Here is a 23,864-nt window from a genome sequence, read left to right on the forward strand (position 1 = left end):
ATTTCTATGTACACAGAGAGAGAAAACAGAATCCAGGTGGCAACTCTTGAGAAGACTCAGCTCATTGCAAAAGATTTTTCTGAGCTGCGCATCCACTTCTGGCCCGACGTATGGCCATTCATGGTGGGGCTATAGTGTGGTTCCCTGAGGGGACCGCCGCTGCCGTGCCTGGAAGGCTTTATAGTGAGCAGAGAGGGATACCTCTCTCAGTTGATCAGAAAGCTGTCTGTGCTTCTAACATCAGAAGAAAGACAGACAAGATAAATAATGAAGGAGAGAGCACTGAAGAAGGTTGTGACAGGAAAAGAGCAGAGAATGACAGAGAGAGCAAAGAAAAGAAGGAAGAAGAAGCATTTGAGCCGATAGAGACAAGGGCAAACGAGAGGAAAACAAAGCAGAGCACGCGTAGATACAATGCCGGCAGTCAAAACCATATCAGCTGAGTCAGATACGTAGACTGTACTGATTACACCACAGCCAATTGAGACAGATGAGCCTAGTTGTGCTATCTGTACTGTCTGCATAGACTGTGATGTCCCTGGCAGTTGCACTAGCTACCGTGGGTGTACTCAGCAGGCCGGCCTCGTGGAACTGCTGCGGGGGTTGTCAGATGGTTTGCAGCCAGCCGGCTGCGTTACCTTGTGCAGTACCGTGTGTAGAACTGCGTGCAGTCCAGCAGTTCTACAAAGTCTGTAGGGGTCAGAGACCCTAGATAGGCAACAGCTGTCGCCCGGTTGTGTGGCCGTGCTGCTGGCCTCTTGGGCCAGTGAAGAAAGTGCCTCTGTGAGTGTCGACAGAGCACCAAATGTTCTGGGCTCTTGTTGTGTCCACAGACACAGGTGAGCCTCGCATCTGCATGCTGGAAACGCCTGTGGTACCAGGAGAAGTCCCCATGAGAGGAGCGGAGTGCGAGCCAGCGGTGAAGGGCATGCCGTGGCATGGTGAGCTCCGGGGGGGCCTTCACTTGGTATTCCACAGTCGGCCTGCTGAAACTCCAGCCCCGGTACCAGTCAGAGAGCTTGCCACAGGCTCCACTCCACCACTTTCGCCTTGCCTCTTGGCTGAGCTGCTTGGCCACTGTGCGGACCCCACTGACTGTGGGTGTGGCCTCGAGACCATAGGCTGGGGCTGCAGTGGATGAGACTGCCCGCTTAGCCAAGCGGTCTGCTTCCTCATTGCCCTCTATCCCCATATGCCCAGGAGCCCACTTCAGGCCGACATTGTGCTGCCTGAGGAGCTCATGGCAGCGGTTGTAGGCCCAGTTTGAGGAGGCTGCTGCACTGCCCCGTATGCCCCAGATGACTGAGGTGTTGTCGAGGCAGAGCCAGATCTGAGGGTTGCTGCTGTCCTCTGTGACACAAGGTAGGAGCTTCACAGCGCACTCTAATGCCCGGCAGGCACCAACTGCCTCAGCGTCGAAGACATGTGACATAGAAGAAGATGCTGTCAAATGCAGGTCTTATTTTTCAACTAAGTAATGAAATGAATCATACACTGAATTTTATCTCTAAATCTAAGCTACAAAAGTCAGTGATAGCTTCAGTTGAAAGCTCTTTTCTTGAAAACTCAATTATTCTCACCACTATATCTGATTTCAATACCAATTTTCTTATTTAAAATCAGCAGATCTAGGCACCTATAATTGAATCTCTTTTCAAAACTGAAATTTCAGTTGAAAAGGATGAGAAATAGAGAAAATTTATGCCTTATGATATACCAACTACAATCTTCAATTATGATGATAGGCTGATTCAGCTGCAACATAAAATTGAAGATTTCAATTCAATCAAGTTAAAAAAACTTCTTGTCTGGTTGAACAATTCATAACAAAGAGAAAATAGGCAAAATAGCTTAGTTCTAATCATAATTGAGACATTTGAACAATTCAAAATCTCATTTGTGAGAATTGCTGGTATGAAAATGAGGACTTATGAGTTCAAAGATACCAGAGAAAATCTGAAAACTCAAGTTCAATGCTTAAATTGTCAAAAATATGGCCACTTTGCAAATCTATATAAAAGAAATGTAAAGTGTCAGATTTGTGCACAATCTCATGGAATATCTGAGTATAATTGTCATCTTTGTTTGAAAAAGGGAACTCTATATAGCATTTTAAATCCATTGCGAAGTGTGCCAATTGTAAAGAGCCTCACTTTACAAATTCAAAAGAATGTGTATTTGTTCCCAAATTAGGAAAGCCATCAGTACAGACAAATAACTCAGTCTCTACTAATGTAAATGATAGCAATAAACAAAAACGAAGAAATTCTCAACTCTCTGAATCTGCTATCTTTGAATCTTCTGCAAGGCAAAAAATTAGATCACAGAAGTCACCAAGAACCTCTGTTCAAACAAAGATAAGAGATATACATATGCAGGATATAATAGCAGTTGAAGTTGTAAATAATAGATTCAGTCTGTTATCTGACTCTAAATAAAGAGAAATACTTGTTAATATTTGTATAATGTTAGAAAAACAATAAAAAAATGTTAAAAGCTCGACAAAAATCAAATTTATTCAAAATAATATGGATAGAACAAATCCATGCCTTTATTCCTGTTTACAAATTGACTATGAGCAAAAAGCAGACTTTGTTCTTATTCAAGAACCCAGACTTGATGCTGATCAAGAGTATAGTGTATCTCATCCAGCGTACTATTGTTTTCTATCAGAGAAAACAGATATTAGAGTTAGAGTGGCAATTTATGCTAGAAAAAATTCAAGATTTCAATTCAATCTGAGATATGATTTAATTTCTGACTCTGATATTTTTATTAGTGATATTGTGGATATGAAAAAACAGTTTGAAAATATTCAATTAAGCAATATCTACAATGAAAAATCACTGAGAGAAAACAATAGAACTTGGACATTTGATAGATGTTTAATGCAATTGAAACCAGGAAAAAACTCAATAATCATAGGGGATTTCAATGCTCATCACTCTTGATGGAATTCAGAAAGAACTCAATCAATTAAATCTGAAAAACTAGTTGAATGAGCACTTTTAAACAAACTAGAGTTGATAAATGAGCAAGATATTCCCATCTTTCACAAGCCAGATTTGAGACAGAAATCAATTATAGATTTATGTTTTTTCTCTAAGAATCTATATGAGAATAAACATTTTAATTGGTATATTGACTCAAATAAAACAAATGGTGCTGCCACTAGACATGAGATAATTCAAGTTGATATGGAATTGGATAGTAATCAAACAGTTCAAAACCCATTATATTCAAATCAATATAATTTTGAAAAAGCTCAGTGGACAGAAGTGAAAAGAATGATTGAAAAGTTGAAATTAGAGAATAAAGAAATTCTTTATTGGAAATCAATACAAATCTTACAGACAAAATGCTTGAAGGAAGAGCAAACTTAATCACTGAGATTATTATTTCAAGTGTAAAAAGTTATATTCCATTGAAAAGAGTCTCTGAATTCTCTAAGCCTTGGTAGAATGATGAGATTTCAAATAAAAGAACACATTTAGCTAGAGTTAAAAGAGATTGAAAAGAAGATTTTGCCTCATTTGAGTATTTAAAGAATATTAGAAATGATTATTTCTCAACAATTAAAAAAGCAAAGACTGATTGTTGGAATAACTTTCTAGAAAATGCTCAGAGAAAAGAGATCTTCAAAGCTTTCAGATATACAAAGTCAAAAACAATGTCTAAGCTACCAATATTAACTTATAATTTTCAGAATGAGGAAATTATAGCTAGCTCATTTGAAGATAAATGTCAAGCTTTTATGAGAATATTATTTCCATCATCAAATAATTCAATTGAGGTTTGTTCTTTGCAAGAAGATAATGAATATGAACATGATAAGAAATGGGAATGGCCTGACTTAACTGAAGATGAATTAAAGACAGCTATTTTTTCATCTTCAAAGGTCACAGTAGCAGGAGCTGATACTATAAATCATTTAATAATTCAAGAGCTTTATTCAGTACTAAAAGATGAGCTCTTTGAATTGTTTTCAAATCTTTTGAAATATGGGTATTATCCTAAGTGCTGAAGGCATACTGTTGGAGTTATTCTGTCAAAACTCAATAGAAAACCAACTATTCCTAAACCTTATAAAGTGATATCTCTGCTGAATTATCTGGGAAAACTTTTGAAAAAGATAATTGCAACTAGACTGTCTTTTCTATCTACTACTACTGATTTATTATATGATGATCAGATAGGAAGTAGAAAGCAAAACTCAGCAATTGATGCAGTTCTCTTTGTAGTTCATGATATTCAACTTGCAAAGAATGAAAAAATGGTTACATGTAATGCACTCGTTTATTATTTCCTTATTATTGTATTATCTTTGTTTATATCTTCGTCTATTCTTACCTCTTTCCATTATACTCTCGCTACCACTATTTCTGTATGTATATATATATGGATGCATGTATTTCGCACATCTTCTTTCTCTTTCTTTTCCTCTTCAGCGATTAGCTACAACTACAACTACAACTACAACTTCAACTATACTACTACTATAATTATTATTATCTTCCACTACACTATATACTATCTTCTACTATTCACTCTTCACACTGTCATCACCCCTCACAGTTTTAGGGTAGGTTCCGGTGGTCCGAGGATGCTTGTGGCGTTTTCGCGGTTACAATTCACGCTAGTTGCGTCTCTACCATGGTTCGGATGCGCTTCGAGTGTATTTCGGGTGACTGGGATGGTTTCATCTAATTCTTGCAGTAAAGTATTGCACCGGTGTTGGAGTTCTCGCAATTCCTTCTCAGCCTGTAACTTCTTAATTCTCCTAGTCACAGCTATCTTCTCGGCCTCAATTGCATTCAGATCTTCAGAAGAGGTGTCCCCTTCTGAACTATGCTCAGAGTCTGGTTCCATAGGAGAGGTTGATGCTTGTTGCGCACTTTCAGTGGCAGGGGTGCGCGTTTCGCGGTTTTCTTCACTGGTGTTTGTTGCTTCTGGTTCGGCGGTAGCACGAGTACGGCGGATGCTGCGGGTAGAGGCCATGACTATTACTCAACGGACCGTCTCTCGAAGATTGAGCGATTAGAAACTGTGAGGGGTGATGACAGTGTGAAGAGTGAATAGTAGAAGATAGTATATAGTGTAGTGGAAGATAATAATAATTATAGTAGTAGTATAGTTGAAGTTGTAGTTGTAGTTGTAGTTGTAGCTAATCGCTGAAGAGGAAAAGAAAGAGAAAGAAGATGTGCGAAATACATGCATCCATATATATATACATACAGAAATAGTGGTAGCGAGAGTATAATGGAAAGAGGTAAGAATAGACGAAGATATAAACAAAGATAATATAATAATAAGGAAATAATAAACGAGTGCATTACATTACAACTGCAATATTTATTGATATAAAAAGTGCATTTGATTGTGTTTCACTTTTTCAAATGATCAAAACTTTGATAGAACTGAGAATGCCAAAGTCTCTCATTAAGTGGGTTGTCTGTTTCATGTCAAAAAGAACTATTCAGTTGCTTTTTAATGGAATGAGACAAGATATAACAGATATTGAGATAGGAGTTCCTCAGGGTTCCTCAGTCTCACCCATTTTATTTGCTATATTTATCAAGTTTCTGTTTATTGATAGACAAATGGCAATTATGGTGAGAACTCCAAGCTATGTAGATGATTTGGGTCTAGTTGTAAGCTCAGAATTAATTGTAAATAATGGCAATTTGATTGAGCAAGCAGCAACTGAAATGATTGAAAAAGCAAAATCAAAAAACATTGTTTTTAATATGGATAAAAGAAATTTTAAAAGGAAAAAGGTCTCTACTTTTATATAAATACACTGAAAACGATAGCGAACGATAGCCCTGATCGCAGGGAATCTCACGACACCCAGCAATCCCCAGTTGAGGTGGTGCTGGTGCCATGGTTGTGATGGAGGAAATCGTGGGACGCGCTGACGGACGCCCGCGAGAAGAAAACTCTGACAAGAGGCAGCAGCCCACCACATGTGGAGCAATATTGACACAGTTGAGCAATGTTCTTTGCAATGGGTGCGAAGATCCTGCCATCAACGGCAAAGGGAAGGAGGTAGTGGAGGAGGCAGCCAGGTTGGTGAGGGAGTTGAAGATCAAACTGGGGGAGGTGATGCTGGCCAAGGTGGAAGACGCGACCGTGGCGACACGCGCACAACGCCAACCCGGAGGAGTGAAAGAAGCCAAACTGTCATCATGGGCCAAGGTCGCAGGACAGGGAATTCCAGAAAAACCAGTGCCTAACCGAACCCTCCGCGAGATTACTGTCCTACGCCGGGACTGCGAAGCCCTCCCAGCTGAGGAGGCCACCCCCCCAGCGATTGTGGCAGCCGTCAACGCCAGAATTGTGGATGTGACAAAGGGAAAGGTGCTTGCAGCAAGATGTCTCCCCAGTGGAGACATCATCCTGACAACCGACGCGAGGGAGACCAGGGAGGCCTTGACTAAGAGCAGCACATGGCTGGAAGTCTTGGGACAAAAGGCGAAGGCAAAGCACACCCTGTACCCAGTCATGGTTAAGGGAGTCCCAATGGGCAACACCAACTGGAAGGAGGAACAGCAAGCCATCAAGGCAATTTACGCACAGAATGAAGGACTCCGAAGAGGGGTACAAATTGAGAGACTGTCTCTACGACGGAATGCCAGCTTGCAGGCAAAGGTTGGGTCTCTTGTACTCAGCGTCACCTCGCCTCAGCAAGCCAACCTACTAGTAGACAATGGATTGATAATAGACAGCATATTTTGTGACGTTGAAATCTTCCACCGGGAAGCGCAGGTCACCCGGTGCTTTAACTGCCATGAGTATGGGCATACGGCCAGATTCTGCAGGCAGGCCAAAAGGTGCGGGTTCTGCGCGGCAAAAGAACATGACGACAAGGAATGCCCAGCACGAAAAGCTGGGGAACAACCGAGGTGCGCAAATTGTAGGGGAACACACCCAGCCTGGGTCTCTAAGTGCCCTGAGAGGGAGAGGGCATCAAGCAGGGCCCGTACAGCATACATGGAAAGACCCCGTAGGTTTATGGAGCCAAAAGCACAAGATGGGTGGCAGGTGGTGCAAACCAGAGGAAATAAAAGGTTACCCACTGGGGAACCAGAGGGCCAAAGAAGAGGACCAGGCCGACCCAAGGGGATTCTGCAAGCAGGCGAAGCCCAGAGAGGAGCTCTAAGTGCCTTTATAGCACCACAGAGCTCACAACCTGGGTCTCAGCTACAGGAGGACCTAATGGACTACACGCAGACCCCAGCCCCCACGCAACAATGAGGGACACACTAAACCTCCTACAATATAACGTGCACAACTCTGCGAGAGTTATGGGTGCGTTATTGGCAGACCCTGCAACAGAAGACAAATACGACGTAATTGCAGTACAAGAGCCCAGCCGGAATCCCCACATGCTAGCAACACACTGCCCCAGAAGCTGCGGCTTCTGGCCAGCATATCACCCGGAAACACACCCAAGAGTATGCTTTCTGGTCAACAAAAGGCTCGTGGAACACACATGGGAGTGCCACTACCACTCAGAATACATTGCAGTGCTGACAATCACCACCGACCTGGGTAAGGTGCAAATAGTCAATGTGTATGCACCTCCTCCAGGGGGCTACAGCAGTGAACCGGAGGAATCCCCCATAGGCCAGCTGCAGGAGGTAGCCGGAATGGGCACAGATGCAGAGCTGGTCATATTAGGAGATCTTAATGTCCACCATGAGAGGTGGGGAGGGGTGAGAGTGGAGAGAAACTTCCGCATGGCATGGCAGCTAATAGCACAGGTGGATAGGCTGGGTCTCCAGCTTGCCACACCTGTAGGAGCTACCACATGGCAGGACAGAGGCAGCCCAGGAACGACTATAGACCTCACCTTTCTATCACCACTCCTGCACGACAAGCTCAGGAGGTGTGCAATAGCGGAGGAGGCATGCAAAGGATCTGACCATAAGCCCATAGAAACAACACTGGAACTCACACCCATCCCAAAGGAGGCTGAGAGACGAAACTGGAAGAATGCGGAGCCTGAGGAGGTAGCAAGGGACTGCCAAAAGCTATATGTGCCACAAAGCCTGGACTCCAGGCAAGCAGTCAAGGAGTATGCAGACTACCTGGTAGGATTTGTAGGGACATTAGCGGACAAACACGCCACCGTAAGTAAGGCTGGGTTAAAATCCAAGACATGGTGGTCACCGAGGGTGGCCAAGGCAGTGGAGGAGTACAAGCAGGCTAGGAGGTCCCAGCTCCCAGAAATGGAGCGGCTCAGGGCACGCCGCAGGCGCAACAGAGAAATCCACTTGGCTAAGACAGCAAACTTCAGAGATCTGGTTGACAGGACCCGTGATGACCCCAGATTGATGTGGGGACTAGCAAAATGGGGCAAGGAAAGAAGCCATCTGCCCCCACAGGCACCTACTGTCCCCCCCCTGAGAACAGGGGAAGGGGCTGACGCGACGGTAGAAACCTCTTTTGAGGGGAAGGCTGAGGCATTACGACAACGGTTCTTCCCACAGCCAGAGCCCGCCGACTTAAGTGACACCAATATGGAGCTGCTGCAAGCTGAAAGGGAAGCGTCAAATGACACCATCAGTGTGGAGGACATGGAAAGCCTGATCCAGAGACTGCCAAACAGGAAGGCACCAGGGAGGAGTGGGATCACCAACGAGTTCCTTAAGATGCTGGGCAGAACATTTGTGGAGGCCATAACAGCTCTCACCAATGCATGCTGGCATTGGGAGACTTACCCAGACACGTTTAAGGAAGCCAAGACAGTGGCCTTGCGCAAGCCAGGGAAGGCTGACTACCAGACTGCAGGAGCGTGGAGACCCATTGCCTTGCTGGACACAATAGGGAAGATTGTGGAGGCAGCAACTGCAAAACGCCTGCGGAAGATCGCGGAGGACCACAACCTGCTACCCTCACAGCAAATGGGGGCAAGAAGGGGCAGGTCCACTGAAACAGCCATAGCACAACTTCTAGCCCAGATAAGGACAGTGTGGCAGCACCCAGGACAGGTGGCATCGGTACTCTCCCTAGACATGACAGGGGCCTATGACAAGGTGCTGCGGGAGCGAATGGTTCACATCCTCCGGCGACTGGGCATCCCCAGGGACCTGGTGGGATGGGTTGCGTCCTTCATGACCAACAGGAAATCCACAATTGCCTTTGAGGGCCAGGAATCAGACACCTTTGACATCCCAGCAGGCATCCCGCAGGGGTCACCCCTATCACCTATACTATTCCTATTCTACAATGAGGAACTGGTGCGCATCTGCTCAAGACCGGGGCGCCCGGTGGTGTGCATAGCCTTTGTAGACGATGTCAACGTGATGGCCTATGGCCAGTCCACTGAGGACAACTGCAGGGAGCTCCTGCGCATGCATCGGGCATGCGAGGAGTGGGCAGCACGGCACGGGGCGGTCTTTGCCCCCCAGAAGTATGAGCTAATGCACTTCACACGGGCGCGCAACCAATTCAACCTACAGGCTGAGCTGAGACTGCCAGGACAAACTATACGACCGAAACAGGTGATGAGGGTATTGGGTGTATGGTTAGACTCTAGGCTGAGATGGAAGGGCCACCTGGACGCGGTGGCAGGCAAGATGAAGACTCAAGTCAGAGCACTGTCCCAAACCACCCAATCCACATGGGGGCTCCCACTACGACAAGCGAGAATGGTGTATAACATGGTCATCAGGCCGGCCCTGACCTATGGAGCAATAGCATGGCACCAGCCACAGGGGCAGGGGGGCACGGGTCCAGCTAAGTCAGGACTGGCCCTCAAGCTGACCACAGTGCAGAACTCCTGCCTCAGAATAAGTGGCAGGGGCATACAAAAGAACCCAACAAGCACACTGGAAGCGGAAACCCACACAGTACCTTAGACATCCACCTGGATGGGCTAGTGGCAAAGGCGGTCAACAGGATGAAGGCCTCAGGAATGGCGCAACAAATTGAGAATGCGTGTGCGGCCATAAGGACCAGGCTTCGGCACCGGGGGGTGACAAGGGGGGCACAGAGACACATGGGAGCTGTGGTTCACCCGGCAGCCCTGCCAGTGGACTGGGAACAGCAATGGATTCAGGGTGCTAAGGAGAGAGCCACAGCAGAGATGACACCGGAACAACGAGCCAACCTGGACCAAGCCTCATATAATCACTGGCTGAAGCGCGAGCAGCTCTGGAGGTGGGTGCAGAGGTGGAAAAGACGTGAGCCCCCCTGGGGGGAGCGGCATGGCCGGCCCCCAGACAAGAAAATTCTGAAGTGGCACACCGGCCTGCGCAAGGCTCGCAGCACTATCATCATCCAATTGAGGTCAGGGAAAACCGGACTGGCAGCTTTCCTAAACCGGTGTAAGGTACCTGAATTCCCCACCCCACGGTGCCCCTGTGGGTATGAATGGGAAACAGTCGAACATGTTCTGATACACTGCGGACGCTGGGAGCAGCAGCGTCAGGGCCTTATAAGAAATGGCAGGCTAGACAAGAGGATGCTGCTAGACACCAAGGAAGGCCTGCATCTCCTGTCAAACTGGTGGATGGAGAGCGGGATTCTAGGCCAGTTCACATTAGCACGCGAGCTGACACACTATGTACCATAAGGCCCTGAGCTGCCTTGGACCCCCAGAATCCCCTGAATCCCACATGCACTCACTCCCCTGACTACTTAGCCCCTCCCTCTCCTCCCTCTCCTCCCCATCCCCTCGCCTCTCTCCACCTCATTTGCACCACCTCATTTTCATCCCCTCATCATCTCCTCACCCTGCCGTATAATCTCCTCTATCTACCCCTTCTGTCAATCCCCTCTACCCCCTCCTGTCACTCCCTTCTATCCTAACAGCGCCTACTATCTGTCCCTCCCTTCTTCCTTTCTTTTGTTACTATACTTTCTCTAATTCCTTTTCCTTTGTTCCCGCTCCCATTGCAAGGAACAGCTCTAGCTGACTTGCCCGGTACCCTGCAGATGAACAGGATAGTTAACACCACTGTGCGCAAGGTTTTTCACCCCCTGCGCCAAGGCGCAGTGGGGTTTTCCTAGCTAGACATATGGTAGCAGAACCGCATATCCATTGGATGAAAGCGGAGTATAATAAATAAATAATAATAATAATAATATGGATAAAACTGAATTAATTCACTTTTATCCAAATTTCAGAGAAAGAGATACGGTTCCTCAGTCTCACCTATTTTATTTGCTATATTTATCAAGTTTCTGTTTATTGATAGACAAATGGCAATTATGGTGAGAACTCCAAGCTATGTAGATGATTTGGGTCTAGATGTAAGCTCAGAATCAATTGTAAATAATGGCAATTTGATTGAGCAAGCAGCAACTGAAATGATTGAAAAAGCAAAATTAAAAAACATTGTTTTTAATATGGATAAAACTGAATTAATTCACTTTTATCCAAATTTCAGAGAAAGAGATACTGAAGTTAAGCTTTTAAATCATTTAGTTAAATCAAAAAATTCAGTTAGATGGCTTGGTGTCTGATTAGATTCTCAGTTAAATTTTAAATCTCATGTTCAGATCAAAGTTGCAAGTGCTGAAAGAATCTTAAACAGTATTTTAAAACTTTCAAATACTGAGAAAGGCTTGTCTTTTCAAGCAATGAGACAATTATATATTGTTTGTATAACCTTGTATAACCTCTGTTTCAGACTTTGCAGTTCAAACATGGTGGAAAAATCAAAAGAGTTTTGTAGAGAGGTTTCAAAAGCTTCAAAATTCAGCTTCAAGAAAAATATTGGGGGTATTTAAAACCTCTTCAATTAAAGCCATGGAGATTGAAGCCTCTTTATCACCACCACAAGTGCGATTTGATAAAATCTGTATGAATTATGCTCTCAGAATTATGAAGTTATATCTTAATCATTCAATTAGAAAAAGAGTCTCAACTTTTTTGCCAAGTGAACCAACTGGAGTAGATCTGAATTAGGAGTCATATTTTGATTGGAATGAAATAAATTCATCTGATAATTCAACATCTGTGTAAAGAAAGAAGATACTATCTCAGTTACTTAGAATTTGCTGCATGATTAAAAACGAATTCTCTATTTTAAATGTGGAGAAAGTGGTCTTTGAAAATCTCTCTCCTTGGAAGAAAGATCTTGTCAGTCTTATTGATTTAAATATTAGTTAACTTTCAAAAGAAGTTCAGACTGAACAACATCTAAATCTTCTAGAACAAATGAGAAACAAAGTAATTCTTATATACACTGATGACTCAAAATATGAGAAAACAGGCAATCTTGGAGCTGGAATAGCATATTTAGAAAATGATAAAAACTATATTCTTGATTCTTAGCAAATTGTAAAAGAGTCAGAAGTTTTTAATGCTGAATTATTTGCAATTTCAAGAGCTTTCAAAGCTGAATTATTTGCAATTTCAAGAGCTTTCAAATTGGTTGAGATGAAGATTGAACAATGGAAAAGATTTGAGTTTATTTGAATATTCTCTGATAGTCAAGCTAGGCTTAAAAGACTTCAAAGTAATAAAATCAGCAGTGGACAGTCAATGCTAGAGCTGATTTTGAAAAGTCTTCAAAATATTCAAAGAAAAATCTCATTCAATTGTTCTATTCATCTTCACTGGGTGCCTGCTCACATGGGTATATATGGCAATGAAATGGCTGATAAAGCTGCAAAAAAAGCAACTACAAAGAATTGTAACATGGGCTTATATTAAGAGAAAAATAAGACAATCATGTTTGCAAAAATGACAAAATATCTGGTTTTTACAAAAAAAGAGTGTACATTATTCCAGGTTTGAAACTAAGCCAAAATGGAAAGCTTGCTCAATAAAATGTAAAAAGAAACTTTTTGCTATAATAATGCAGCTAAAGCTTGGACATGGTTATTTTAAATCATATTTAACAAAGATCAGAAATGATTTAAGTGATTTATATTCAGATTATCAATTATATGAAAACCCAGAGCATTTTTTTTTACTTTGTACAAAGCATACAGAGTTAAGATTGAGATTGAGAGAGAAGTTTGAATTGAAACAGTTAAATTTAAAACTTTTGTTCAATACAAAAACTGGAAATGAATTGTTGATTGAATATTTGAAAGAATCAAATATTGCTACAAGATTTCAATTGAATAGTTTGATCTGATAATAAATTCGATTTTTATTTTTCTTTTTTTCTTTTATTTCCATATATTTGCTTCAATTTTTATTCTTGTTTTTATTTTTATTTTGTTACTTTTGCTTTGAAATTTATTTCATTTTGATTACCTTTGATTTTGACTTGTTTTGAAAAGTTTGATTTGTGAATGCTTTCTTTTCTTTTAATAGCTGTTGTTTTTTATACTTTTTATTTCGTTTGTTTTAAATTGAATATATTGATCTGTTGTCATTCTTTTAACATTCATTCTTAAATTGAATAGTTTGAATAGTTGTTTGATTCTAGGCTGGAATTCTGCTATTGCATGTATTAAATTGACTTTGTATATTAGCTTATTCTTAAGTTGAAAAATCCTGGAGTATTTCAGATAGATATCATAGTCACTGACTGCATACATCTATAATGGAAGAATAATAATAATAATAATCACTACATCTAAGAGTCTGCAAAAAGTGCTTGCACTAGTAGACTCTGAGTCAGAAGTGAACTATATTGATAAATTTTGAACAAGGAATCACAATCTAGAAGCTATTCATTGCAAAATCAAGATGATCAAATCAATTGATGAATGTATAATAAACTTCTTTGAAGAGTATAACATTGCAACTACTGTCACTGATCACAAGAGTAATGCACAGCAGACATCTCATTTCTTTCATATAATGAAGATGAAGAACTACAATCATGTGTTAAAATTTCCTTGATTAAAACAAACAAATCCTCTTATAGACTGATCAGATGGACAATTCTTCTTCAGAAGCTTTGAAGATGAACAACAATTTCAAATTATTTCTGAATAAGATGTTACAGCTGAAGTTCTCACTGAAATCAGAGTAGAAATGCTTGTAATATTATCTATAGAATGTTTAAAAGACTCAAAACATGCTTCATATATATTCCTCTGACTGGTACCGGGGCTGGAGTTTCAGCAGGCCGACTGTGGAATACCAAGTGAAGGCCCCCCCGGAGCTCACCATGCCACGGCATGCCCTTCACCGCTGGCTCGCACTCCGCTCCTCTCATGGGGACTTCTCCTGGTACCACAGGCGTTTCCAGCATGCAGATGCGAGGCTCACCTGTGTCTGTGGACACAACAAGAGCCCAGAACATTTGGTGCTCTGTCGACACTCACAGAGGCACTTTCTTCACTGGCCCAAGAGGCCAGCAGCACGGCCACACAACCGGGCGACAGCTGTTGCCTATCTAGGGTCTCTGACCCCTACAGACTTTGTAGAACTGCTGGACTGCACGCAGTTCTACACACGGTACTGCACAAGGTAACGCAGCCGGCTGGCTGCAAACCATCTGACAACCCCCGCAGCAGTTCCACGAGGCCGGCCTGCTGAGTACACCCACGGTAGCTAGTGCAACTGCCAGGGACATCACAGTCTATGCAGACAGTACAGATAGCACAACTAGGCTCATCTGTCTCAATTAGCTGTGGTGTAATCAGTACAGTCTACGTGTCTGACTCAGCTGATATGGTTTTGACTGCCGGCATTGTATCTACGCGTGCTCTGCTTTGTTTTCCTCTCGTTTGCCCTTGTCTCTATCGGCTCAAATGCTTCTTCTTCCTTCTTTTCTTTGCTCTCTCTGTCATTCTCTGCTCTTTTCCTGTCACAACCTTCTTCAGTGCTCTCTCCTTCATTATTTATCTTGTCTGTCTTTCTTCTGATGTTAGAAGCACAGACAGCTTTCTGATCAACTGAGAGAGGTATCCCTCTCTGCTCACTATAAAGCCTTCCAGGCACGGCAGCGGCGGTCCCCTCAGGGAACCACACTATAGCCCCACCATGAATGGCCATACGTCGGGCCAGAAGTGGATGCGCAGCTCAGAAAAATCCTTTGCAATGAGCTGAGTCTTCTCAAGAGTTGCCACCTGGATTCTGTTTTCTCTCTCTGTGTACATAGAAATCTCTCCAGCGTAGCACGTCTCCATGCCCTTCGGGAGGCTTCTGAAACACGGGCGCTGCCCGTGTTTTTTCCGGGACGTTAAACCTATACATACATACATACATCAGCTGTATATTCAAACTTGCTGACCGGTCTATCTGATTATGTTATGTCATACACACATATCTTCTCAGAAGAAGCTGCTATAAGTGTGTAAAGATCAGAAAAAGCAGAACATTGTATAAATCTCAAATTTAATACACAATCTTTGTGGCGTACTTACGCCCCTTATCCACCTCTGGCTTCCGCTCCACCCCTTGCTGCTTCCCGGAGCTTCCGCTTCTACCTTCCCTACAAAGAGCTTCCACTCCTACCTTCTCTATAGAGCCTCTGTCCTTCCCCTTGTATGCGATCGCTCCTTCTATGAGAGTTGATCTCTGTAAACAATCACTGTATATATATAGAGGCGTACGCCCATCTCCCATCTTTTAGAGAATAAAACGTGTTTATACTCATAATTTGACCCTTATGTAGCGGCGTACGCTACAATCTTTATTTATATCAATATACAATTTCTCTGAAACTAAGTTAACTGCTCTAAGAGAATATTTAAAGAATGTATTAAACAAAGAGTGAATACAACCATTCAATAACTCAGCTGATGCATCAATTTTCTTTGTTCTCAAAAAAAATGATGAACTCCGTCTTTGTGTAAATTATTGAGGATTAAATTGAATCATCATCAAGAATCAATACCCTCTATCTCTAATAAGTGAATTATTTGACAGATTTTCAAAAGCCAAGATATTCACTAAGCTAAATCTTCAAGATGCCTACCACTGCATACTTATAGCAGTAAAAGACCGTTGGAAGTCAGCTTTTAGAACAAGATATGAATATTTTGAATATGTAATTATATCATTTAAATTAGTTAATGCTCCAATGACATTTCAAGCATATAGTAACAATGCCTTGTCTGGTTTGTTGGATATATATTGCATTGTTTATTTGGATGACATTCTCATATTCTCCAATTCAAAGCAGAAATATAAAGTGCATGTTACTAAGATGCTAGAACATCTCAAATATGTGAATCTATTTGCAAAACTCTCTAAATATGAGTTTGAAATAAACAAAGTCTCATTTTTGAGATTTGTTATAAATACAAATGATGTTGAGATGAAGTCAGACAGAGTCTCCACTATTGTGAAATGGTCTACATCTAAATCAATTAAAGAGGTTCAATTCTTTTTGAGCTTTACTAACTTCTATCAGTTATTTATTAAATCTTTCTCCTCTATTGCAGCCCCATTATTCGAACTTACAAAAAGGAGCAAAAAAGGGGAAAGAAAAGCCACTTTTATGTGGACAGAAGGTGCTCAAAGCACTTTCAATGAGCTCAAATCACACTTTATATGTGCTTCTCTATTAGCTCATTTTGACTCAGCTCAGTGTATTCAGATTGAATCTGATGCTTTCACTTTTACAGTTATTGCTATCTTGTCACAATTGCAGAATGACAGACACTGACATTCAATTGTCTTCTGATCAAGAAAATTAATTAATGTAGAAACATATTATGATATTCATGATAAAGAACTCTTGACTATTGTAGCAGCATTTAAAAATTAAAGACATTATCTGAAGAGAAATTAGTATTCAATTCAAATCTGATCTGATCATATCAATTTGCAGTACTTTATAATGACTAAGGAACTGAACAGATGTCAGATCAGATGAATAAAAGTTTTATCTATTTATGATTTTAAATTATTGCCTCATTCTGAATTAAAGAAATTCAGCTGATGAGTTTAATCATCACACAGATTACAGTGAGATCTATAATAATCAAATTATATTATTTACTTTGAAACAGAAGTTAAAATATGTAGTTAAATTCAATTGAAAAGCTGATACTTCTTTTCAAAATGATATTTCTGCTGATGTAATCTATGCACAGATCTCTAATGAGTAAAATGCTTCTTTTAATGAGTGAAAAGTATTTCATATATTGATGTTTTATATATCTCTCATGTAAACTATTCCCCTCTGATGCGCGTTGAGCAATATATGCCTCAGATTGCATGTCACACCCTTGGTTGTGCCAAGGCCCCGTGACGGCTCCACACGGCCCATCGTTTCCCCTCGGATAATCCCATCTATCCCATGACATCACGCAGGTGTCCGAACCGGTTTCCAACCACCCTATGACATCATTCGGATGCAATAGAAGAGGATCCGATTGATGAGATATGAGAATCCTGTTTCTATACGGGGTCTGGATTCCTTCTGGCAGATCAATGCAGCGCCACTGCGGAGTTGCTTCGGCTACCCTCGCTTATAGAGTGAGGGGAGGATGGCTGCCCGTTGTCTATATAGAATAGCTAGATGCTGGCTCTCTATTCCAGGAGCCAGCGATTCGTCTTTTATCTTTTGACAATAAGATACCAGAGTTACCACTGTCCTCATACAATATTCTTAGTGTGCCGAGTACCTCTGGTAGTTCAGTATTTGTATAGTATTCTACGAGTTCGCGGTTCAAGCGAGATAATCAAGCCCACCCATAAGGCTTCCCATTATATACCATCCTCCTCTGTGCCGCTGCCGAGTAGCAACCGCCTCGGCGCCGTCACATTACATTGCAGTCAATAAAACTATTCTTGAAGACTCAACATATACAGAAATGTCTGAATCTTTCATCTCATTTCTGAATAAAACACAAAAGATTAATTCTTTTGCTGCTGAGTAAAGAGAGAAAATGAAGAAAAAGAGTATGATTGTTGCTGGAAATATACTATAAACAATTTCTGAAGATGATATATCGCATGCTGATGATCATGTATATGTTCTTCAATAAAAGACATTCATTAATGAAATTATCAGTGCAAACTATGATGATCTGCAGAGGGGTCACTTTGGTATTAAAAAATTCATAGACAGCATTCAGAACAAATACTATTGGTATGAGCTAGTCAGAAATGTTAAAGATTATATATTCACTTATGATATTTGTCAAAAAGTAAAGTCAAAATGGCACAGACAATATGAAGAGTTGGATACAATTCTCTTACCATCAAATTCTTTTGAATTCATTACTATAGATTTTATTACAGACTTGCCAGCCTCTACATTCCTTCATCAAATCTATGATGTAATTTTAGTGATTGTGAATATATATACCAAGTTTACAATCTATATTCCTTGCATCAAAAATATTACAGTGGATGAACTAGTGGAAATTGTTTATATCAAATTCTATACAATTTACAGAGTATTCAAAAACCATATATTTGATTGAGATTCGCTATTTACAAGCCATTATTAGTCCACCTTTTGTTACATGCTAAGTACATACCGAAAACTTTCAACAGCCTTTCACCCTCAAATAAATGACTAAACAGAATGACAAAATCAAATTTTAGAACATTATCTCTGATGCTTTATCAACTATTATTAAAATGACTGAGCATACTGACTATCATTAATGTAGTTTGTTTACAATATCTCTTAACATGCCTCTACTGAAATAGCATCTACAGAAGTCTTAATAAGATATTGATCTAATTTGAAAATTAATATCAGCAAACCACCACAACCAGTTGCCATACATGCTGCTAGCTGTGTGAAACATATTGATGAAACACACTACAAACTCATCAAAAATCTATAAAAAGCACAACAAACACAGAAGATCTATTATGATGCAAAATATAAACCTCAACAATTTAAAATAAATAATTATGTCATGTTCAATGCAAAAAACCTTCGATTGCTACACTCAGTTTATAAACTCGATCATAAATATATTGAACCCTTCAAGATTTTGAATATTATTAGACAATAAATGTACAAACTGAAACTGCCATTTTCATATAGAAACATTCATTTTGTATTCCATGTTTCTTTATCGAAGCTATACAATCACAGAAATGAAGTTTTACCAGAATCAAAATTGAAACTTGTGAATGATGAAGAAAAATATCAAGTTAAAGAAATTTTTGAAAAACAACAATGAAAAAACAAATCTCTGAAATATCTTGTGAGATGGACAGGTTGAGAATCTAGTGATGATACATGGAAATTGAAAGAAAATATATTAAACACTCAGACATTTAAAATCTTTCTTGAACAAGGAAATGAATGACAAATACAAAACCAATATACTTTCAAACATCAAAAGTATGAATATCAAGTTGAAAGATGTCAGAAGTGCAAATCTCAAGTCAAAAAATATTAAAAATGCAAATCTCACTCAAACTTCAATAAATGCATTTTTTTTTAGAAGGATTTATGCTACCGAGTCTCTAACCTAGCAAGCTTCTCACTGGTATAAGGTAAGGTCGGGGCTTATATAGTGTTGCTGAGCTTGTTCACTAAGTCAGGAGGTAGTGCCACTATCGCAGGTTAAGATATAATGTCAAGAGGAATATCTAAAATGACTAGCAATAGCTACGGCGGTGGCCTAAGGTAAACAATAAGAATATCTAGTAGGGCTTATAGGTAGGGGCGAAGGCTTAAGGTATGCGTTGTGAAGAAGTATACTTAAGGTGAACTTAATAGTCGTACTATGTAACTGAGTATAAGTAAAGGTAATAAGTAAGAGAATGAGTAAGATGAAATTGATCGTGATCAAGAAGATAAGCTCCTTGATCCTAAGGGTAATGAGTGTGTTTATATACATCTTGAGATACATGAGGATAGCTCGGATAGCTCTTGCCAAGATAGCTATCAGAGCGAGGATAGCTGTGATCACTCCGCTCACTCGAGTGATCCAGGTGATCCACTATGTCACGTGACCTATTGTTCCTATTGGTTAACCGGATCTTTCCTTATCCGATGTCTAGCTTGCATGCCCTCTACCATTTAGTCGTTCCTTGTCCAATGGCTCTCAGGGTTGTGCCGTAGGTTTGTAACAATACTGCTCACTCTTTGATTGCTCTGAGCACATGACTCATAACTAAAGTAGTTTAGTGTCATGCTGCTGCAACCGAGCCAATAGAGGGTCTGAGCTCGCTGAGATAAGGTCAACCTTTCATAGCAAGCATGATAATACCTCTAGGCTCTGAATAGAGCCACAAGTTGAGGATCTTTTCCATGGAATGATGCTGGGATCCAGTAGTGCTCTTCCTCATATTCATGACCTAAGCGCATGGATGCTCCTCTATTTTCATCACTATCATTCCTCTAAGGTGGTCCGAGCCTTATTCTCCTTCTATTCTTTTGAAAGCCAGAAGCCATCAAACAGCTGAAGCGCTTGATCTCTCATCCTTGCACTGTCTTCCTCCCTACAAATCTGACACTGCTGTTGTGTTTCCACAATATACAATGTTCATCGAAAACCCCTACAGCGCCAGGTCACCCCCAGGCCCAGAGACCATCATCATTCACTACGTGATACACCACAACAACGCGCTCATGTCGTTGTCGCGATGTGTTGTGGAGTGTGTTCTTCGAGGCCAGGATTCGACAGCCTCTTAAGAATACCTTTCCGCATTCTACTCAACCCGAGCTTCTGCATTGATTTTGAACTTTTGCGATCTTCATCATATCCTCCCTAAAATCTTCCTCCATATCTGCTGTCTGTTTATTCTGTTTGTCTTCGTGGAGAAGTCCCCAGTCCCTCTCCAAGTCAGATATGGACAGCGTTGAGAAACACCCATCTTTCCTAGATTTTGGAAGGATTAAAGTCCCAAGGCATAAGTGGACAGATCAACAGCGAGTGGTGTTGTGTGTTCTTACACAATTTTATGCTCTTGAAAAGAAAGTTGAAGCCAAAATCTTTAATCACATATTTGAACCTGAAATTGAGGATTTCGAAAGTGGCCTCCCTGTTACCACCGTCAACGCACAATGCCATCATATGATGATCAAAAATCATCCCATTTGGGTATCTGTGAATTTGACATCTCTTTCTGATGATGATGAATACAAGGAATGCCGTCGGATCATTGAGCTGGCCTCAACGGAGCTGGGCATATATCTACGTCAACGATCCTTCGATGATGGCCAGGTTAACCCAAATTCTGATGAAAACGCCAATCCCCACGAGTCATTTGAAGAACCTGAACCGGTTACTGAACCTGGACACTCCTTGGTAGCAAGGCTCCCTAGGACAAGCATAAGGCTAGGGTACGGTGGAGCTAAGACACCACAAATTTTATATCGCTTCTTTAACTCGCAAAGTATTGGGATTAATACCCCCAAATATTTCGCTTGTGGACTGGCGAATACTCTACACCACTCACTCTACAATCAACATGATATCGAAGCGATGGCGAAAACACACCTGTCAAGAGTTGAAGTCAACTCCCCATTTATCTCAACATTTTCAACTCTGCTTCCTTGTGTACACAGAATGCTGACGAAAAGTCAGAATTCAGGGGTCTCAACCGTTGATGCCTCAAAGCTGGACCAAAATGGGATATTTTCCGCGGGATATATTCTGAGAAAAGACCCCTTGTCTTCTGATATTACACCTGGATATTCTGGATGGTCAGAATGGCTTATTTGGAAAGAGATTCCTGAATCATGCATTGTCTGTACCATAACTGAGTCGGAACTTCTTGCTATTGCTGAGATGCACCACGACATTGGCTCTCTTCTCCAAATTCAGGATATAAAGTCTTTTAAATACAACCGCAAGCCACTCCATCGAAAGCTCAGGAATAGTTCTACAAAGTTCGATAAAGCTGCTGGTGAGACTGCTGGTAAATTCCTCAGAGGCATCGGCCTGCCTGTTGAATATACTGAACAAGTTGCAATGAAAATTGCCTATGGCTGGCGTTTCACCCGTACAGCTAAGTATGATAGCTGTGATGACTTTCTTGAGGGCGTTCGTCTTGGATATGGGTCAGCACAATTGGATAACACACCCACCATTGCAACACCACCAATGATGCCTGAAAAACCCACAAAGAAGCAAGAGGTTATTGTAATCAACGAGGACACTGATGTCGAGGTTTACGACGACCACAGGCAAGAGGTGGTGGTCATTGAGGATGACGAGAATGAAGTGGTAGAGGTGGTGATAGTGGAGGATAGTGAAGCAGATGAAATGGATGTTGTGGTAGTGGAGAAGGGAATGGCAATAGCGGAAGCAAAAAATCACGACATCGGTCATCAAATAATCGATCAAGAAGAAAACGATGATGATGACGACGACGACGAGGAGGAGGAGGACTCACTGGACCGTTTGCAGGATGAGCTTCGCCACGCCATTGAATCGGAAAGCGAGGTTGCTCCAGCGATCACATTCGCGGAGCGAGTGGGGACGACTTATCGGTGGGAATTAATGGAAATTGACATGGACGATGAGACCGCGATATACACCTTTGAGTTGGACCGGGAGCGGATAATCGGATGATGGGATGGAATTGATGATTTTGCAACTTGATAAAAATGTGTATTTGTGATCCTAGTATGAGATTTTTGATAGGGAAGTTTATAGGGGTTTGAGCGGACACGATCTGGTTTAATTACTTAGCGTTTGTTTTGTTTTGTTTTTTTTTTTTTTTTTTTTTTTTTTTTTTTTTTTGTTTCTGTTCATTTTGGGATTTGAAAACTAACTCCTTAATATTGGAATATATCCCTGCTCCATAAGGGAGAAATCAAAACGAAAAAGAAATGCACTAGGGAGAATTATGCACAAGCCACCCCTCTCAAAAAATGGATTAAAAAGACGTGAGCTGCGTCTCTGACTTTGCGCACTCCATTTTCCATCTTCCTTTTGTCCTTGTGCTTGTGTTTCTATCATTTTAGCGTTTATTTTTGATAACACAAGGTCCCGTTACATCAAGGCAGGTTCGTTTGTCATTTGTCTCCTCGTACAACCCAGTCCCGTGCCTTCATAGCTTCACCCCGCCCATAACAGCGCCAAAACAGCGAACATTTAGAACTTTCCGAATTGCTTTACGGCCTTACCAGTACGGGGAAGGACGCGGAGGACATTGAATCGGACCTAGAAAGACATTGGTTAGCATAAACGTTTCCACGTCCGAGGACAATACAAGATCCAAAATTGTGCGCAGAAAAAAAGAAAATTGCAATCCCGCCAAAAATATCCCGGGAGTAGCATAAGGTAACATGTTTAAGTCCAACACATACAGTTTTGCTCAGAGGTCTGCACTGTCCAACAGTAACTTGGTCACCTTCCTCAACACGGAAGGCTGGGGAGACGTGGGCGGCAATGTTCTTGTGTCTCTTTTCATATCGGGAATACTTGGGGATGTAGTGGAGGTATTCGCGACGGATGATGATAGTTCGGTGCATCTTGGTTGAGACGACGGTACCAGTGAGAATGCGGCCTCTAATTGAAACCTGGCCGGTGAAAGGGCACTTCTTATCTGCGGTTGATTGTACTGAGTTAGAGATAGGATCGATTGTTATCGTTTCAAAAAAAAAAAAAAAAAACATAGCGTTCGAATTGGGACAGAAATGGCTAGAAACAAAGTATCTTGACGGGTTTGGAATCAAGTAAAAATGACCAAAAATCTCCAATCAAGATTCAGTGAAACCGTCCATTCTTTTCCCCCACGCTGCCTCAATTTCATGAATCCAACAGAAATTTCAAACATCTCAAGGTTTGTGCTAGCCCAGCTGGTGCGGGCCATATATCAAAAAGAAACGCAGCGGAAACAGGTTCCGTACCGATATAGCTTCCCTCAATGGCAGTCTTTGGGGTACGGAAACCCAGACCAACGTCCTTATACCATCTTCGGCCTCCCTTCCCGACCTTCTTGCTCTTGGACTTTTGTTTGGAGTTGAGGAAGATATGCGGCTGCTTTTGGAAAGCACGTTCCGACTGGACGGTCAACTCGGTCGCCATGATTGCGAAAAAATCAAGAAATCCGACACTAGACT

The 23,864-nt window shown here is 41.5% G+C and overlaps 7 protein-coding genes across 7 annotated transcripts; 3 read left to right on the forward strand and 4 right to left on the reverse strand.

The window, feature by feature from the left end:
- Window positions 1–634: 634 nt before the first annotated feature.
- On the reverse strand, window positions 635–1,432 carry HCAG_07767 (predicted protein; the record flags this gene model as incomplete). Its single annotated transcript, XM_001537408.1, has 1 exon — window positions 635–1,432. The coding sequence occupies one exon, from the start codon at window positions 1,430–1,432 to the stop codon at window positions 635–637; it is 798 nt and encodes a 265-aa protein (XP_001537458.1).
- A 2,845-nt stretch (window positions 1,433–4,277) lies between these two features.
- On the reverse strand, window positions 4,278–4,998 carry HCAG_07768 (predicted protein; the record flags this gene model as incomplete). The annotated part of the gene is made up of 3 exons (XM_001537409.1): window positions 4,278–4,306; window positions 4,351–4,376; window positions 4,574–4,998. The coding sequence occupies 3 exons, from the start codon at window positions 4,996–4,998 to the stop codon at window positions 4,278–4,280; spliced, it is 480 nt and encodes a 159-aa protein (XP_001537459.1).
- An 885-nt stretch (window positions 4,999–5,883) lies between these two features.
- HCAG_07769 (predicted protein) lies at window positions 5,884–10,582 on the forward strand (the record flags this gene model as incomplete). Its single annotated transcript, XM_001537410.1, has 5 exons — window positions 5,884–6,905; window positions 7,175–7,311; window positions 7,570–9,245; window positions 9,468–9,748; window positions 9,778–10,582. 5 exons carry the CDS (start codon window positions 5,884–5,886, stop codon window positions 10,580–10,582), a joined length of 3,921 nt encoding a protein of 1,306 aa, XP_001537460.1.
- A 3,505-nt stretch (window positions 10,583–14,087) lies between these two features.
- HCAG_07770 (predicted protein) lies at window positions 14,088–14,393 on the forward strand (the record flags this gene model as incomplete). Its single annotated transcript, XM_001537411.1, has 1 exon — window positions 14,088–14,393. One exon carries the CDS (start codon window positions 14,088–14,090, stop codon window positions 14,391–14,393), a length of 306 nt encoding a protein of 101 aa, XP_001537461.1.
- A 268-nt stretch (window positions 14,394–14,661) lies between these two features.
- HCAG_07771 (predicted protein) lies at window positions 14,662–15,490 on the reverse strand (the record flags this gene model as incomplete). Its single annotated transcript, XM_001537412.1, has 4 exons — window positions 14,662–14,754; window positions 14,920–15,110; window positions 15,289–15,426; window positions 15,478–15,490. The coding sequence occupies 4 exons, from the start codon at window positions 15,488–15,490 to the stop codon at window positions 14,662–14,664; spliced, it is 435 nt and encodes a 144-aa protein (XP_001537462.1).
- A 5,150-nt stretch (window positions 15,491–20,640) lies between these two features.
- HCAG_07772 (predicted protein) lies at window positions 20,641–22,368 on the forward strand (the record flags this gene model as incomplete). The annotated part of the gene is made up of 1 exon (XM_001537413.1): window positions 20,641–22,368. One exon carries the CDS (start codon window positions 20,641–20,643, stop codon window positions 22,366–22,368), a length of 1,728 nt encoding a protein of 575 aa, XP_001537463.1.
- Window positions 22,369–22,893: 525 nt separating this feature from the next.
- Window positions 22,894–23,829, reverse strand: HCAG_07773 (40S ribosomal protein S11; the record flags this gene model as incomplete). Its single annotated transcript, XM_001537414.1, has 3 exons — window positions 22,894–22,962; window positions 23,109–23,347; window positions 23,652–23,829. The coding sequence occupies 3 exons, from the start codon at window positions 23,827–23,829 to the stop codon at window positions 22,894–22,896; spliced, it is 486 nt and encodes a 161-aa protein (XP_001537464.1).
- Window positions 23,830–23,864: the final 35 nt, after the last annotated feature.

This window comes from Histoplasma capsulatum, genomic scaffold (genome assembly GCF_000149585.1).
Source record: "Histoplasma capsulatum NAm1 scaffold_9 genomic scaffold, whole genome shotgun sequence".
Classification (NCBI taxonomy): Eukaryota; Fungi; Ascomycota; class Eurotiomycetes; order Onygenales; family Ajellomycetaceae; genus Histoplasma; species Histoplasma mississippiense.